Source organism: Pyrus communis, chromosome 6 (assembly GCF_041283825.1).
Source record: "Pyrus communis isolate YQ-2024b chromosome 6, ASM4128382v1, whole genome shotgun sequence".
Classification (NCBI taxonomy): domain Eukaryota; kingdom Viridiplantae; phylum Streptophyta; class Magnoliopsida; order Rosales; family Rosaceae; genus Pyrus; species Pyrus communis.
The window spans coordinates 6,744,741-6,761,032 of record NC_142570.1 but is presented as its reverse complement, the minus strand read 5'-3'; the positions used below and the strand labels follow the sequence as shown (position 1 = coordinate 6,761,032).

Genomic DNA, 16,292 nt, shown 5'->3' with positions numbered 1-16,292 from the left:
GAATTTTAACATGAATATGATTTTGATTGTACCTTGTTCAATTTTTTCTTTAATTTAATGATTCTCAATCTGATTACAGATTAGTAAACAAGCCCTGAAGTCAATGAGGTGTCATCAATTATGCGTTCAAAACTAATCTCGCACTATCATTAACTTGAGGTACGCTACAATAATATTGACGCGATATGGAAGTTAGTATCTTACATGAATCAGGCACTTTTAGCAATGCACCACAAACAGATTACACATTGTCATTGACTTGAGATAGCTACGATGTCAATCATGTTGTATGAAAGTTAATATTTTACGTCAATCAAGCATTGTCAATAGAGCATCTCTAACCATCACCTATTGTTATTAGTTTGAGATATCCTACGATAACATTCCGTTGCATAAAAGTTAATTTAAGTCAATTAGGCAAACTGCCAACGACGAATCCATAAACCAATCACACAATGTCATTAGCTAGATACACCCAAAATTTCAACTTCTGTTTAAGATTTGTGAAAATAAGGAATAAAAATTTGTTTTGGTTAACAGGCTTCGAACTGATGTTTCTGAAGACCATTCAAAACCAGACATATAGCCTCTGTCTTAGGATGCAAGCAATCCCCTGCAATGAACTCATGAGTGACTCCATCCAATCGAATCAAACTACAACCGCTGATCTTCTTCACCTTCTTAGCGTCTTTGATAGATTTTCTAACATTTACAACATCGTCCCATTTCTCTGCAGTCGCATAAACATTCGCCATGATCGAATACACTCCACCATCTTCAGGGTCCAACTCCATCACCTGCTCCGCTGCTTTCTTTGCCATTTCAACATCGCCGTGGATTCTGCAGCCTCCAAGCAACCCACCCCACACGAACACATCGCCCCCCATGGGCATCTTCGCGATCATCTCCATGGCTTCCTTGATAAGACCTGCCCTCCCGAGCAGATCAGCCATGCACCCATAATGCTTGAGCTCTTGAGGGACCCCGTAGACTGATTCCATTTCGTTGAAGAGCTTTCGGGCTTCAGATACAAAACCTGCGTGACTGCACCCTACTAAAACTCCTAAGAAGCTCACCCCATCTGGTTTAACTCCAGCCTCTGTCATTTTGGAGAAGAAAGCGAGTGTCAGCTTGCCATGGCCGTGCATTGCAAGCCCGACAAGCATGGCATTCCATGTGAACACATTCTTATCTGCATTCGATTCGAATATCTCCATGGCGGTCTCAATGCACCCACATTTTGCATAAAAGTCCACTAATGCTGTCAGGAAGTAGGAACTCAGTCGAATCCTGTTTTGTTTTATGTAATCGTGGATCATTTTCCCTCGTTCCAAATCACCCAGCTGCGCACAAGCAGAAAGAGCAGAAACCAAAGAGACATCATCAGGCCTAATTCGTATACCAAGCATCTGATCAAACAGTTCAAGCACTTCCTCGCACCGATCCATCTGGGCACACCCGGCCAAAACAGTACCCCACGAGACGGAGTCTCGGACAGGCATTTCTTCAAACAGTTGGCGTGCTCTCGAAATCTCACCGGCCTTAACAAAGGCATCGAGCAAGGCATTGTAGGAGACGACATCCCTGTGGGAACTTTCGTCGAACACCTTGTACGCGTGGCTCAAATTATGGCAGATTGAGTAAACATGGATGAGGGTATTGGAAACGAACAAATGAGAGGCGAATCCGAACTTGAGGGATTGCGAGTGAAGGGTTTGGGAGACGGAGAATGCAGAAAACCCGAGATGGGCACAGGCCTTGAGGGCGAAAGGGAAGGTGTGGAAGTCAGGAGGGAGAGAGAGGCGGCGCATGCGGGCGAAGAAGCGGAGAGCGGAGAGAGGGGAGGAAAGGACGGTGTGGGCTCTGATGATGTTGTTGAAGGAGAAGGTCGATGGTTTTTGGATGCGGTTGAAGAGAGCGACGGCATATCTGAGCGAAGCGGTTGCAGAGGGGAAGGAGGAGGGCGGGAGGAGATAGATGAAGGCGTGGAGGAGGGTGGGGATGATCAAATCGGGTGGAGTGAGAGAGGGGTCGGTGATGGTACGGGCATGGAGTTGAAGGAGCTGTTTTTGGGTTTTGCAGTGTTTGATTGCGGCGGCGATGGTGGTGGCATTGGCGGCGTTCATTCACTTCGATTCGCTCTGGCGCTCATTCTGTTTTTGAAGTCAAAGAATCGAAGAACCAAAAAAGAAGGAAATGGCGGTAAAATATTTTATTTAATAAAAAAACGTGGACGGCAGGATTCGAACCTGCGCGGGCAGAGCCCACATGATTTCTAGTCATGCCCGATAACCACTCCGGCACGTCCACCTCTTTCGTACATTTGTGTGGGAAGCTTAAATGAATAGTAACAATTATACGACAACAAAAAATGGAGATCCCGAGTTTGAAAATGGATTACCCGATAACGACCTAATTTGTTATCATGTTGATCTAATAATTTATTAATTTCATATTGTGTCGGGTTAACAAATCATGTTAGAAATTGTCAGGTCTAGTCTAGTCCAACTTTAGCTCAAAATAAATCAATAAACGAAAAAAAGGGTTAGAACTTAGAACTCTAGAACTTTTTTTAAAAAAAAATGATAACATCACATATATCGAGTGCCAAGATAATAAAGTGTTTAGTGTTTACGATGCATTGAAACTTACAAACAATAGGGATTGTAATTTTGGTGGTATTCTGTAATAATCACTAACTTGTCATGCGCTTAACTCTTTTAAATATTAGTGCATGATTGATTTAAGATACCATTACACTGACATTCTCGCCGCTTGAAAGTCTTTCTCGTATCACAGTGATCTCACTAATAAACTATAAGTAAACTAATCGGAGCTCATGTTCTATGTGACTTAAAATTGAAGGCAATTGGTGGGTTCCACTTCCAATAGGCATATGCAAAATGATGAACAACATGAGCTCATGCATCTTCTTTTCAATTTCTATTTTGTATGTAACTTATGCTGAATTTGATTAGGGATTTTTATTATTTAAAGACAACGCCTACACAATTACACATTGGAATTAAGAATAAGTCAAATATCCTCAATTATTGCACATAGCACAAATGTAGTGTAGAATGTGGCAAATACTAGTATATAAAGGGAACTAATGAGTGTCTAAAGTAAGATTAAAGTCTAATTGTTGCCTATTGATAAGCATTTAGCACTAGGTCTTCCTTATCTATAAGAAATATAAGCTTTGGTTTAGAGTTAAGTGGATTAGTGACTTTGGACACAGATTCTCACAAATGGATGGTGCAAGTCCACTCCCATAAAGAGAAAGAACAAATCTAATTCCAAATTTTCCTCGTGTTCCATTGTTATCTCATCTTGAGCGTTTCTCCCATGTGGACGGAATATGCGAACGATCCGTATAGAAGAAGATTCAATGGCTGTGATCAACCGAATTTATCGTTAGAATCGAGTTCTAAAGACCTGTATAATTTGCAAGTAAAAGCTGGTGAATCAAGGAAAGGGGAAGGAAGTTGCATCTAACCCAATAACACACCTCTGACCTACTCTGTTTGCCTAATCTACGAAGCACATTCAAAAGTTCACAATAATTAATTTATAAGTGTGAAAAATGTGAAGAAAAACAAAATATGCAACCGCTCGTGATTGCGTTTTCTATGATTTGGCAATGGGTATTCGTCGTTTGGATTATTAAATAATGTATACCCACTAATGTATAGTTAGAGTATGAATTTAAAATTAACAAATAATATTTTTACAAATGCAAAAAAAATATTTCGGTCGCTTGGTACGTGATTGGGAACGCAATATCTTTGACGTGGTATGTTCAATATACCAAATCAGTGTTATGAACATAGTAATTGGCCATGGAGGTGCAATCAAGCAACAAATCATGAAACTTGTACATGTGTATCATATAACATGACAAGCACCTTGCCCAATGTATCATTTTCGAAATTCTCCTGATGTGAAAATTAACTTGACACACAAATTAAACCCTATTTGTGACAATTGTAGTAGATATGTAAGTAGGGATCGTTCTAGACCGGGGATTAACTAGGGATGCTAATCAATACAAATAAGACTCAAAAACACTAAACTAGACTCTATAGACTCAAAATTAACTTAAGACACTTAAAACAGCAACCAACAATAAAAAAGACTCAATTCTAGACCCAACAAGTGATTTGGACGAAAATAGGACTTAACTTGACTCAAAAGACTCAAAGAAAACATATTTTGACTCAAATAACAAGATTAAATGAAAGGGGGATTGTGTTTGACGAATTTAAAACTTAAAACAAAAACTTTATGTAAAACACTTTGTAAAAACGACTTTGGGTGAATTAAATGGGTGAAAGGCTAGTTAGAGGGTCCTTCTCCACACATGATATATGCATATGAACCAATTTCCAGTTATTATTCCTTTAGACTATGAATGACAATGCCCCAAGTTAATTGCATCGCACAATTAACCATCATATTTTCCTTATTTCATTGAATTAGATGGAATACACATCGCAACCAAATTATATTTCTCAAGTTCCCTATATGAAACGCATGATAGAGATACATATCAAAAGTCATTAAGTTTTGTGAAAATCATAAACATTGACAAGGCATTCATCACTATGAAACGCATGAGACTCATACCACGGATTTACTTAACACGATTGTGACTAGCAACCTCCACTACTTGTGAATATAAGTGAATAACTATTATGTGAAACTCCCTTATACTCTAGCACCAAATTCATGCATGCAAATTAAGTGTTGACCCCCAACCAACATACATAAACAAGTTTTAATAACTTAGATAAGCAAATCACATTCATGCCTTAAGAAACAGTAACTGGATATAATCAATTCATATAAAACATATAATCATGGCTTTGAATTCACCTCTAACTAAAAAGAAATTAGTTCCACATGTTCATCATAATTGAAAACCAAATTAATATAAACATTGAACTAAAACTAAGGATAGAATACACCTAGAAACACTCCACACTCCAATGGCAGATTTCGAACCCTCATTGGATGGGAGATTGCACAAGTCCTCCTCTCCTTCCTTCCTTCCTTGCTTGCGGCACTAGGGTGGTGTAGGGTGAATTGTGGTGTTTGATGGCTGAAAGTATGAATGAATGAATGAGTGAATGGATGATTTGAATGGTGCAGCATAGGGCTGTATTTATAGGCTAATTATGCACAATTTCTGAAGGAAAAGGATTGCACAATCCCATGGGAAAAGGGTTAAGTCTTGGTAGAAACCAAAGGGGAATGGGAGAGGGAGTACACGGCTAGGTTTTAGGGCCTTCTAGAAGGATAGGTGCGGCACACTTGTAGGGGGAAGATAAGGTGTTCTAGAAAGAGTGTTTAGGGAAAATTCCTAAACCTGAAGGGACAAGAACACACGGCATAGGTATAGAGGAAGGATTACAACTCCTAAACCTACAAGGAATGGCCTACATGCGGCATACAAAGGGTTTATGCTTCTAGAATCTGAATTAGGTGTTTAAATGTATAACTAATCCCCTCTAATTAGCTCGATTTAAGTCCTAACCTGATTTGGATAGGATAAGATAGGATAATATTAGAGTTAGGAAAGGATAAGGTTGGTTGGGATAGGATAAGATAAGGTTGGATAAGGTTCCTTATTTCTTGCTATTTCCTTATCTTCTTTGCATTAGGACCTCTTGCTCCAGATTTGTAGCCATTCCTAGCCCTTCTTGACTTCAATTTCGTCCATCCTCTTTGCTCCATAGTTAAGCTATCAAATCCATGCCCAAAACTACTCCATTTAGCTTCAAAATGCCATTTCTTGCTCCTTTTGCCATTAGGATCTAAAAACATACGAAAATAGCTTAAAAGACTAAAATATATAGTATAATAACTCACTAAATGCAGAGAAACAACATAACTAAGTAGCATAAATATGCTTCTATCATCTCCTATTTGATTTCAACTCGTAATCAACATTTTATGGTCATTTCTCTATGAGCACGGTTTAATGAGTCCATGGTAAGTTCCAAAATATTTTTTTTTATTTTTTATTTTTCTATAGTTGTATGAATTTTACATCTTACATAATATTTTATTCATTATGTAATATGTGGCACATTGTGATTCGTTTGATACAACTTTTCTCAAATATTGTGACATCAAAATGACGAGCACCTTGGCAGTGATTCCGTAACTGCTTCTGAAATATTTTTTTTGATATACATTTTTTAACTTATATTATATTTTATTGAAAGTTTACCCATTAATTAATGTGCAATTTATGATCCGGTTCCACCGATGACCTTAGCTTTTATTGTGAGCCGTCCATATCAAATTCAACACGTCATTTGGCGAATAAAACTTAATTTTTATTACAAGTGATAATCCATACAAAAGATTCTCTCTCTCTAAGTGTTGAAAGACTAATGTTGTGATTGATGGAAAGCAGAGGAAGAATGATAATATTCTATATTCTAAGCAAAAGATAACCACACTTACCCGATTAGAGAATAATGCTTAAGAGGGACCATTACAGATGTGATTCTTTCTCTTGATGATCTGTTTCCTTTGTCTTCTTTGCTTTCCTCTTTTTCTCCTTTTAACTTGTAAAATTCTGGATGCCACCGACGAAGCCACCTACCTTGTTCAGAGCTTCATACAATACAAATTATATATACACTTGTACCTACAGATAACATCACACACACACACACACACACTCTCTCTCTCTCTCTCTCTCTCTCTCTCTCTGGCAAAAACGCACACGAAAATGTGGAAGAAGAAGAGGAAGAAGATGGTGAAGAATGTGAGTAGAAGAACTTCTTCTACATGCTTGATCAGTCCCACCCTCTTCCTCCCTTGATGGGATGTGAAGGGACAAAAGGCAAGTCAAAGAGGCAAAGGGGAGGCAAAGCCTTTCTTCCGGTTCGTTTTCGGCTAGCGATTTTAACAATCCTTCTGTAGCCTCTTGCACTCCTCTCGTCAATAGAGAGAAGACAATAACGTATTCAGTCTTAGTGCAGATGGCTAAAAGAGGAGTGTCATAATCGCAACCCTTATTTATTTTCCTTTTTCTTTTTTTTTTTTAACATGTCAGCTCTTTATGTAGTAGTAGAGTAAACAAGCATGCCATGTAATTTTGATAGTGTGTTTTCAAAATGTTTGGCAGTTTCTTCACTTCAGTTGTGGTCTTTGTTACTTCCTTGGCTCAAATTTATATAGCTTTTCAGCATTGCAGTATTGCAGTTGTCAATTTGGAAAGAATTACTGCACTTTAAGCTTGTCCTAAGGATTAAATAAAACACCTGTTTGCATTTTGTTCTTTATCTTTCATCTGTTCAACGACAGAGAAACTTCTCTGCATCTGGGATGCCATGTAGACGGGTCGGTGTGCCAATGTTCAATCACGCAAACGAAGCCATGTAAGATTGTTAAAATATTAAGTAATAAATGTGACATGGCAATGCATGAATGGCTTGGGATACCAACTGGTGTCATCTCGGGTGTAGAGGAGCTTTTCACGTTCGTATGAGTTGCTTCTGCACAAAATCTTACAACCACCCACATCTAATTATTGAATAAAGTTGAGGTTCCACCATAAAACCAATTGACAATATGAAAAATAACCCCAACCTCTTATTAGCCCATGTAAGGTCTCTCCTCCTGTCAATGTAAGACTTATTTTCAACACGACCTCTCACATGTGACGAATTTTCAAGCCCAATACGTGAACAAAACAGGATGACGTGGAGCGCGTGTGGCCGTTTAGCATCACACGTGGGGCAACCTGCTCGATACCATGAATAAAGTTGATGTTGCACTATAAAACCAATTGGCTATATGAGGAGTAGCCCAACCTCTTATAAGTCAATGGTCCATCCTCCCATTAATGTGGGACTCATTCTCAACAATTCTGTGCTGCTACTGCTGGGAGTTAGCAATGCCAGTTTGCACTTATAGACGTGTTTGAGTTTGTACGACTCCCTGGGCGCCAAAGACGACCAGTTGGAACTGGAAATGCGAGCAACCGTAAATCCATCACGGGCGATAGAGGCATTAGAGTTCACAGATCACAAACTCCAATTGCAGCATAACAGCAAGAAACACCATGCACTTGACATGTTACATCATGCAATGTCGATCACCAAACATATAGATATTAATGTTTACATGCTAAAATGCAACTACCTAAAGAACATACAAGGCCAAAGCAAGCAACCAAGAATTGTAGTTACAAACTAGAGCATATCCAGCACAGGTTAGCAACAAGAGAACAGGATGAAGTTACGAAATGACTGGACAATACTCATTCTAATGCACCATGTTAAACATCGTATGTTACGCCATCTAGTTATGATATTACATCCATGATCAAGCACATTACAACTTTACAGTGCAACAGTTAAACAGCTAACCGAAAGAACAGACATCTAAGATGTTGAGATCACAAAACATGAATTTTACAATTTACCTAAACATGATGTTTCAAAAATATGTTTTCAAGGCAACAATCCCTAGTGGTCGCTATTCCTAACTGAAGCAGATATTACACGCAATAAAATGACCGCAAGCAAGCACAGCAAGAGAATGGTCTTCGCACACAGCACGTATAGGCACAAATTAAAAGGATCTGTAATAGAAGATTAAAACAACAGCTTGCTTATCCTATAGATGCATCATGCCGAGGTACGTACAGAGGCAACTAGATATTATGGCTGAAATATCTACAGGTCACATATGAAACTCATGTAAATTTTACCACATGGATTAGTAGAGAAAATATCATCTAGTTCTGCCAAAATCTTGCTGTATATCGCACAAAAAATCTTGATGGCTGTAGGCAATATTTTAACAGATGGGAAAATAGAAACTTAAAAACTTCCTGTGTTCATTAATGAGATAGCCTAACAAGCACACGTTTCCAAAGAAAGAGAGAGATACAGTCTTAATAAACACAGAAAAAGGAAGAAGATAATACCTATCACCTTTGCCATCAAATTCCAAATGTGCCTGTAACCTTGTTTCTCAATTGAAAGTTATGATAAATCCGGGAAAACAAATTTTCCTACTACAAAATTGAAAATCCTGTGCCCCGTATCCTGAAGTGGGATACCATCTGTCTTATAACAATCATATCCTCTACTTAACTAGTAATCTCATTTCCTTTTTCTTCATCATCAGCACCGTTACAATTTCTAACTACAAAGATCAATGTAGTTACCAACTCGCTACAGATCTAGTTTCTTTTTCATGGCTTCATATACCATATAGGTAATGCTTGCAGCTGGAACAACTTTGAGAAGATTTGGAAACAATCCCTTGTAGAAACCCCTATAGCCTTCGTGTTGAAGGGTTCTCCAGAATACATCAGACATTCCTTTATATGCAGTAGCTGTATTAGAACGTTGAGCTTGCAATCTGGAAAGCAATAAATATATTAAATCCAACAGAAAATTCATCAGAATAGCAAAAATTAAGAAGTGAAAAATTCAAGTAGCTCGGATGTGCACTCTTCAATAAAAATAAACAACCACAGTAGTGGAAGACTTCAGCCATGAAATTGTACCTTGTTCGGATAACCTGCAATGGATAAACACATGTTGCTCCTAGAGCTCCAGATACTGTCCCACATCCCAGCTGAATAAGAGGACCAGGTTCTGGAAAAAAAGTGAAGATTTTAAAAGGCAATTCACTAAATGTTAGAAAGAGCGTTATCGAGATGAAAAGGATAAGGAAAGGAGAATTAAAAATACAAAAAAACCAGAGAACTGTACCGCTATTATCGTGAAGAAAATATGTCTTTGACATATCTTTTAAGGTCTCATAGGTCGCAAGGTCGATGCCAGCGTAGGGGACAATCCCAAGAAGTGACGGACACAGACCTTTATAGAAGGCCCGAGGTCCCTCATGAATCCATATTTCTTTAGTCAATGTCCTCAACCGAGGACTCTTTCCAGCTTCTGAAGTGCAAGTCTGTAACCGAGTTTTCACAAGATCCAAAGGATATATAGAAGTTTGTGCCACTGCACCTGCCATACCACCAGCCAAAAGTCTACCAGCAGTACCAATATCTCCCTCGTCTGCCCCCATATTATCTCCAATGACTTTCTTTAACATTTCATAAGTATAGAACTTGATGGCACTTTCAGGTGCTACCTTCACAACATTTATTCCGTTACCTCGGAAAAACCCCAGAATACCGTCATCCTTCAGTATCTTCTTGATAGCTGGTACTACAGAAGCACGAGATGTCTGAACTTGCAAAACCACTTTCAAGCGATCAAGAGGAGCGGTGGCAGTACGAGAAGCGGCTCCAGCTACAGCCCCTGCAATAAAGTATCTGCTCCTATGAACATGCCTACCAATTCCTTCTGGAATAACAGCCTGCTCTCCAATATCCACAAGAAACACCCTTTCCCAGTGATGATATATGTTCTCAATTGTTGCTTCATGCGGATAAAGTAGAAGAAAATCTCTCCATTCTTCAAAAGTTATAATTCCATTGTTATCCTTATCAACATGCTCCACAAAACGCGCAAGTTCCTCATCATCCATTTCAATCCCTACAAATTAAAAACTGCCAGGGCTTATAAGATGGAAAATAAAGAAACTTCCCAATTAAAGTCTACGGAAAAGGAAACCCTCTCGCTTTTGTTTTCTCTGAAACAGTTTTGGGAAATAATACTAGTCATAGCTCTACATTCCCATCAAGCTCAATGTAGAACATGATGGTAACAATGCTCCCTAGTGGAAATTATATTACAATCAGAGCAATACTATAAACGATGCCTCAAAGCAAGAACCAATCCTCAATCTACAGACGAAACTATGAACTAGCATGTAAAAGTTAGCGAATTTTCGCAATTTCGAAACAAAAGAAAGTATAGTTGGGCATACCAGCCTTGACAAGGGCATCCCAAAGCTCCTCGGGCAGAATGCAGCCGTTGTGCTCAACATCAATGGCCTGAAAAATGCGGTAGAGCTCGAGCTCCTTGTCATCCATGTACCGCCGGAACTCAAGATAATCGACCCTTCCATCTCTGTTAGCATCACAGACCTTCAGAAGATCATTGGCGTACTTGTATTCCGGCGGAATCTGAAGGGCCGACAATCCGGCCTCGATCTGAGAATAATCCAAATACCCAAGATCCTCAGCATCGAAGAAATTGAAAAGGCTTCGAATTCGGACCTCCCTGTCCTCCTTGGTCTCGCGCAAGGCTAGAAGAACGTGATCCATCGAAATGGGTCCGCTTTTCTTGACCGGATTGCAACATCCTTCGCCTTTGGCGATGGCGGTGGACTTGTTCGCATCCACGTTGGGGAAGCCGACATGCTCTGCCGCGGCCGGCTTTGCCCCTGACATAAGAACCCAATTCTTCCTTCCCCTTCTTCTTCAATTTTCTTCGAGTTTCTTCAATGGCGGATCAATCGATCACAACCCACAATAAAGGTATGAGATTTGCGGATTTTGGGCAAATGGGTTGGTGCGTTTTGGGTTGTTCGATCATAAATTCTTCAGCCATCACCATTCAGCAAAGATAGAAACAGGATAGAGGAAATGAGGGTTGGGAGAGATGGGACCTCATCTTCTTCTTCAATGTGAGAGATTGGGTGGATTGAAGAACGGATTTTTGGATTGAATGTAACGGTAATTAAGGAACGGTAACACAGAATGTAACAGCCGAGTGGGTGTGTGTGTATATATATATTATATCTGCCGTATATATATACGAGACGAGGGAGGAGGGGAAGATTGTATGATATGAAACTGACGGAGAAGGATCGCTCTGGAATGGAAGTGGATATTCTTCCTCGTGTTTGGTCGCCCTTCACTCCTTCACTTGCCTTTTTTGATTTTATAATTTTTCGTCAAATGTTGAGCGGTGCAAACTTGGGTTGGATCAGTTCGAAATTAATCCGATTTTTAACCTTGATCGGTCGAATTAAGTTACATAAAACTCATCCAAATCAAGATCAATCTCAACTCGATTTTTATTAGGATTGGTTTAGGGTAAAACATTGTTCAATCTGACTCAAATCGAGTTCTAACCCGAATTAAATTTACATTAATATATTATCTCATTTGCTTGTCGAACCAATTTAGAAGCAAGAAACAACGTACATATTTTGAATTTTGACTACTATATTTGTGTTGATTTGAACTTTAGAACAATATTTTTTTTTGTTTGAAGTCGTGGATCAATAGTGATTTAAATGTTTATGAACTGAAATTTAAGCTTGTATTTGAGATTGAGACCCAAATTTTACTTCTTGTTGGATTAAATTAATTTTTTCAGTGAAATAGTATTTGTAAACCAAGTTGCAGTGCATATTGGGCAAACCCGAATTCAGGGGTCGAGTTCATATTTATTCTAACACGATGAAAGTCGAGTTCAACTCGCCCAACAGTCATATACGCTTAAAATTAGATTAAAATAAAAATTGAGTGCTGCTAGACTAAAAAGTCGTATACGCCATACATTATTCTTATTCCATGCCAAAATAGGGAGTCTTAGTTTGATGCCATGCTCCCAAACCCATTTACTTGACAAGGTCATCGATCTTACCACAATACACAAATAAAAGGTGGGAAAGCTCTATTATGTATTGAACAGACTGAATTGAGCTTCAAAGTTCACCACATTTAACAAAACACTTGAAGATGAAGTTCAAATTATTGCCAAACCAACGGATACATTGGCTTTGTTATGTCTACATATCGCAGCGCCGGGTGAGACGTAGAATCAAGACGCTTTACATAACCCGAACGTAAAAGTTCATGACGCCATTGATGAAGGACGTGATCAGCTTTAGCTTATACGACTCGAAATCTGCAAGAACAAAACCATGTCAGTACATTAACGAATTTGAGTTCAGGCGATAAAGAATCCAGACGCCTTATTTAGACTCATTAACCTTAATGTTCAACGGTACATCGCTCAAAGTGCAGTGTCGAAGCTAAGCACCGGGGAAGTTGGAAGGTAGTCAGCAACCAAAATGTAGAAGAGACCCATAACTCCGGTGTGTGTCTGAGTGCTGCTGTAATTAGATACTAGAGTCAGAGTCTCGCCATCGTTTATTCTGATTGAGCCCGGTCGAGGATAACAACTGGACATTCCTACAATATAACCAGCCTCATCTCCAGCTTCCTTCCCTTTTCCATAAATTGGTATTGACGAACACAGAACCCGTCCGTCCTAAAATTATCACAAGCAAGTACATTACTTGAAGACACATACTTTCAATACATGTGTGGGCTCAACAAGAAAGAGAGACAAGGAAGAGTACAATTTAGCCTGACACACGACGGAAACTCTTGACTTTATAAAAAGGGTGCAGGAAGAGATCATAATGCAGCGATTAAAGCTAAATCCTATATACAGTATAAGGTCACATACTTGCAAATGCAAGGTGGGGGAAGATGCAAATTGTTGCAGTCTGGTTGCAAATATATTTAAGGGTAATGTATACAAGCCGGTATATACTACTTACAGGAAATCTCATAGGTTTTTGAGTTCTACCATATGCCGAAAGAAATTATTTTAAGGTTCGAAGAAACCAAATTGCTAAGAGTGGAAGAAAAGATCACCTCTCCATATAGAGTTGAACCAATCCCCCCCGTATGCTGATGAGCTACACCATAGACGACATAACCACCAGTCGTCATAGTAGCCAATGACGATTGGCTGTCAAAGCACCCATCACTGGTCGCACTGCAAGACTCTTCGACATTATATTCAACCTGCACAAAAGAAAGATATAGCCTCAATCATAAAAAGAAACTGAGTTCATAAAAACTGCAAACGCCAGAATATTGATGCATGCATTGTCGCCATTCGAGCGAATACTATTCCAACATATCATACGATGAGGTGAAACTCACTAACCCGGCACTCATGTTCAATAGCATGTCCGGCTGAATGATTCATTTTATCAGTGACATCAAAGATATAAATCTTGACAGGCACGATCGAATCAGACCAATCAACCCACTTCACAGTATATCTTAAGTAGAGGTTTCTCCTGACACCATTAAAGCCTTGTTTTACCCTGCACTGTACACCATCATAACAACAAAACAAACCTCCTACGTACCCTGGCCTCAAAGGCCGGCCTCGAGAATCTGTTGACACATTATAAAGATCACACCTGCACTCGGTGCATCCCAACCCATTCTCCGCTCCCCGTGTGTCAATGGCGTGCACATTGAGCATCCATCTCTCCTCATAGCCAGCAGGAGTCACTGCTGGATTCCCAACTTCAATTCCAAAAGGATCCGGAACATGTGTATCTGTTTTCCGTGTTTCGGACCCAAGTCCAAAGTACTGTCCGAGAGTCCTCTGGCACACTCCACTGTTTCTCACAAAAATAAAATCCGACCTTTGAAGCTCCTCAACACGGGTCCCCTCCGGCTCCACAGAACCTACGCGGCCATAATACCCCTCGACAACCCAATGATGGAGATAAGTTTCGTGAAGGGGAATCGGATTCCCTTCCTCGTCAATTACTTCAGCAGTGAAGCTCTTGATTGCAATATGACCTCTCGGGAAGTCGATATCGTAGTAATACTTGTCTGCAACTGATCCAGGTCCCAACACAAACTTAGGGGAGACAAAAACACTAGTTCTTGCCCTAGTTTTGAGAATCCTAAGAGCATGTGAGCATGGCGTGCTCAATGCCAATACCACCATAGCCAACAAAACCACCCAACCCTGAAAACAGCTTGCCATTTTTTCTGCCAAAACAACCAAAATACTCACACACAAACTCAAAACTCAAATTCCACGCTCCGAATCATAACGAAGCAATGTTATTAGCGATCCAAAAACGTCATCGTACACTCATCCCATATAAAAATATAGGGAAAAACTGCACTTCGAAGCGAAACGGTGATATTTTTGGAGTGTCGATAACAGCTCTTCAAATTTAAAATTATTGACTATACAATGGACTATACAAATTTTCACACTTCAATCAAAACACTAAACAAAAAGTAAGGACTGCATGATTCTGCACTATTTTTTTCTTTTCACCGTCTCTTAATTTTTCTTTGATTTATTCCATTTAAACGCTAAAAACAACATGAGTGGGTGAAAATCACTTTCTCTATCGAATTTGCGATTTTTTCATAAGGGTTAATCTACAAATCAACAAACGTATACGAAACATAAAGAGGAAAGGCTGAAAAGAGTACCAGAAGGAAAGACGAGTCTGAGATAACAAGTTGGAGACTTTCAATCCGTTTGATACAAAATCAGACGTTACTTTTATAGCGTGGATTATGAGTGTATGGGCGAGTGTGCGCCCGCCCGGCCGTTCAAACCCTACAAATTTTAGAGAGAGAACTTGAGAGAGTGCTGTAAACGCGAGTGTGTTGACTCACTGTGTTACTTGTCGTCCCCCGCTGGACATATTACGGAAGCGATGACGTGTTGTGATATCTACGGCGTGTCGTGTTACTTCTGTAGTCGCTCGCTTTTATGGCACCTTTGCCATCCGGGAGAGCTCTTGTTGGATTTTTTTTGTGAGAATTATTAGGATAATTCAATTATATTCGTTCATCGTATTAGAAATAATTATATATTTTTTTATTTAAAATTGAATATAAACAGAATCTGATAAAAACTGATTGCATAATATACAATAAACATATGTAATTAGAGAATTCCTAGAATCCTCGTAAAGATGATTCCTAAAATCCTCACAAAGAGGATCCTCACATGATCCTCTCTCCTTTGCCTTTACCATATTTTCCTTCACACCAGATATAACACAGAGAAGAAATAATACCAAAAATGGTAACATCAGAGAAACTACATTTTTATATTTGAGTTAATAGTTGATTTTTTTTTAAATTATTAAAAGTGAAATTTACTTATCAGCCATTACATTTGTATATCAGCCACTAAAAAAATAAAAGAAAATTAATGATTAATTTATTATTTAAGTATTAATAAACGTACTTATTTTTATTAATGACATATCTTTTAAAATATGATTTCTTATGCATAAGAATTAATTATGAAAGTTTGACCATCTTTTTATTTAGGGAAGTGATTATATATATATATATATATATTATTTCTTTACACATATATATATTTTTTTTTAACTATTAAATTGAATAAATCAATTGAAATTACTAAATATTAAACAGAACTCTGGTGTGTAAAAACCTAAAACACGTGTGTGGTGTTTATCATTTGCCTAGTTTTGTATGGAGGTTTCACTAGTTCTTATCCTTATTTTGGCATACGAAGCATCCCCGCATATTTATTGCGGAGACCAACCCATGTCTTGGTTTTCACAAAGGT

General features: G+C 38.8%; 3 protein-coding genes and 1 non-coding gene across 4 annotated transcripts; all 4 read right to left on the bottom strand.

Annotated features, from left to right (window-relative positions):
• Positions 1-370: 370 nt before the first annotated feature.
• LOC137710372 (Pentatricopeptide repeat (PPR) superfamily protein) lies at positions 371-2,196 on the bottom strand. The gene has a single exon (XM_068449330.2). It carries the CDS (start codon positions 2,124-2,126, stop codon positions 534-536), a length of 1,593 nt encoding a protein of 530 aa, XP_068305431.1. The 5' UTR covers positions 2,127-2,196; the 3' UTR covers positions 371-533.
• Positions 2,197-2,228: 32 nt separating this feature from the next.
• On the bottom strand, positions 2,229-2,310 carry TRNAS-AGA (transfer RNA serine (anticodon AGA)). Its single transcript has one exon. It is a non-coding gene; the product is annotated as a tRNA-Ser (tRNA).
• A 6,675-nt stretch (positions 2,311-8,985) lies between these two features.
• On the bottom strand, positions 8,986-11,882 carry LOC137710332 (calcium-dependent mitochondrial ATP-magnesium/phosphate carrier protein 2). The gene is made up of 4 exons (XM_088695630.1): positions 10,876-11,882; positions 9,753-10,541; positions 9,545-9,635; positions 8,986-9,396 (listed from the first exon to the last, which is right to left on the bottom strand). Exons 1-4 carry the CDS (start codon positions 11,339-11,341, stop codon positions 9,207-9,209), a joined length of 1,536 nt encoding a protein of 511 aa, XP_088551756.1. The 5' UTR covers positions 11,342-11,882; the 3' UTR covers positions 8,986-9,206.
• A 564-nt stretch (positions 11,883-12,446) lies between these two features.
• Positions 12,447-15,513, bottom strand: LOC137710333 (uncharacterized). The gene is made up of 5 exons (XM_068449281.2): positions 15,173-15,513; positions 13,866-14,713; positions 13,568-13,720; positions 12,895-13,175; positions 12,447-12,809 (listed from the first exon to the last, which is right to left on the bottom strand). Exons 2-4 carry the CDS (start codon positions 14,706-14,708, stop codon positions 12,918-12,920), a joined length of 1,254 nt encoding a protein of 417 aa, XP_068305382.1. The 5' UTR covers positions 14,709-14,713; positions 15,173-15,513; the 3' UTR covers positions 12,447-12,809; positions 12,895-12,917.
• Between the last annotated feature and the right edge of the window lie 779 nt (positions 15,514-16,292).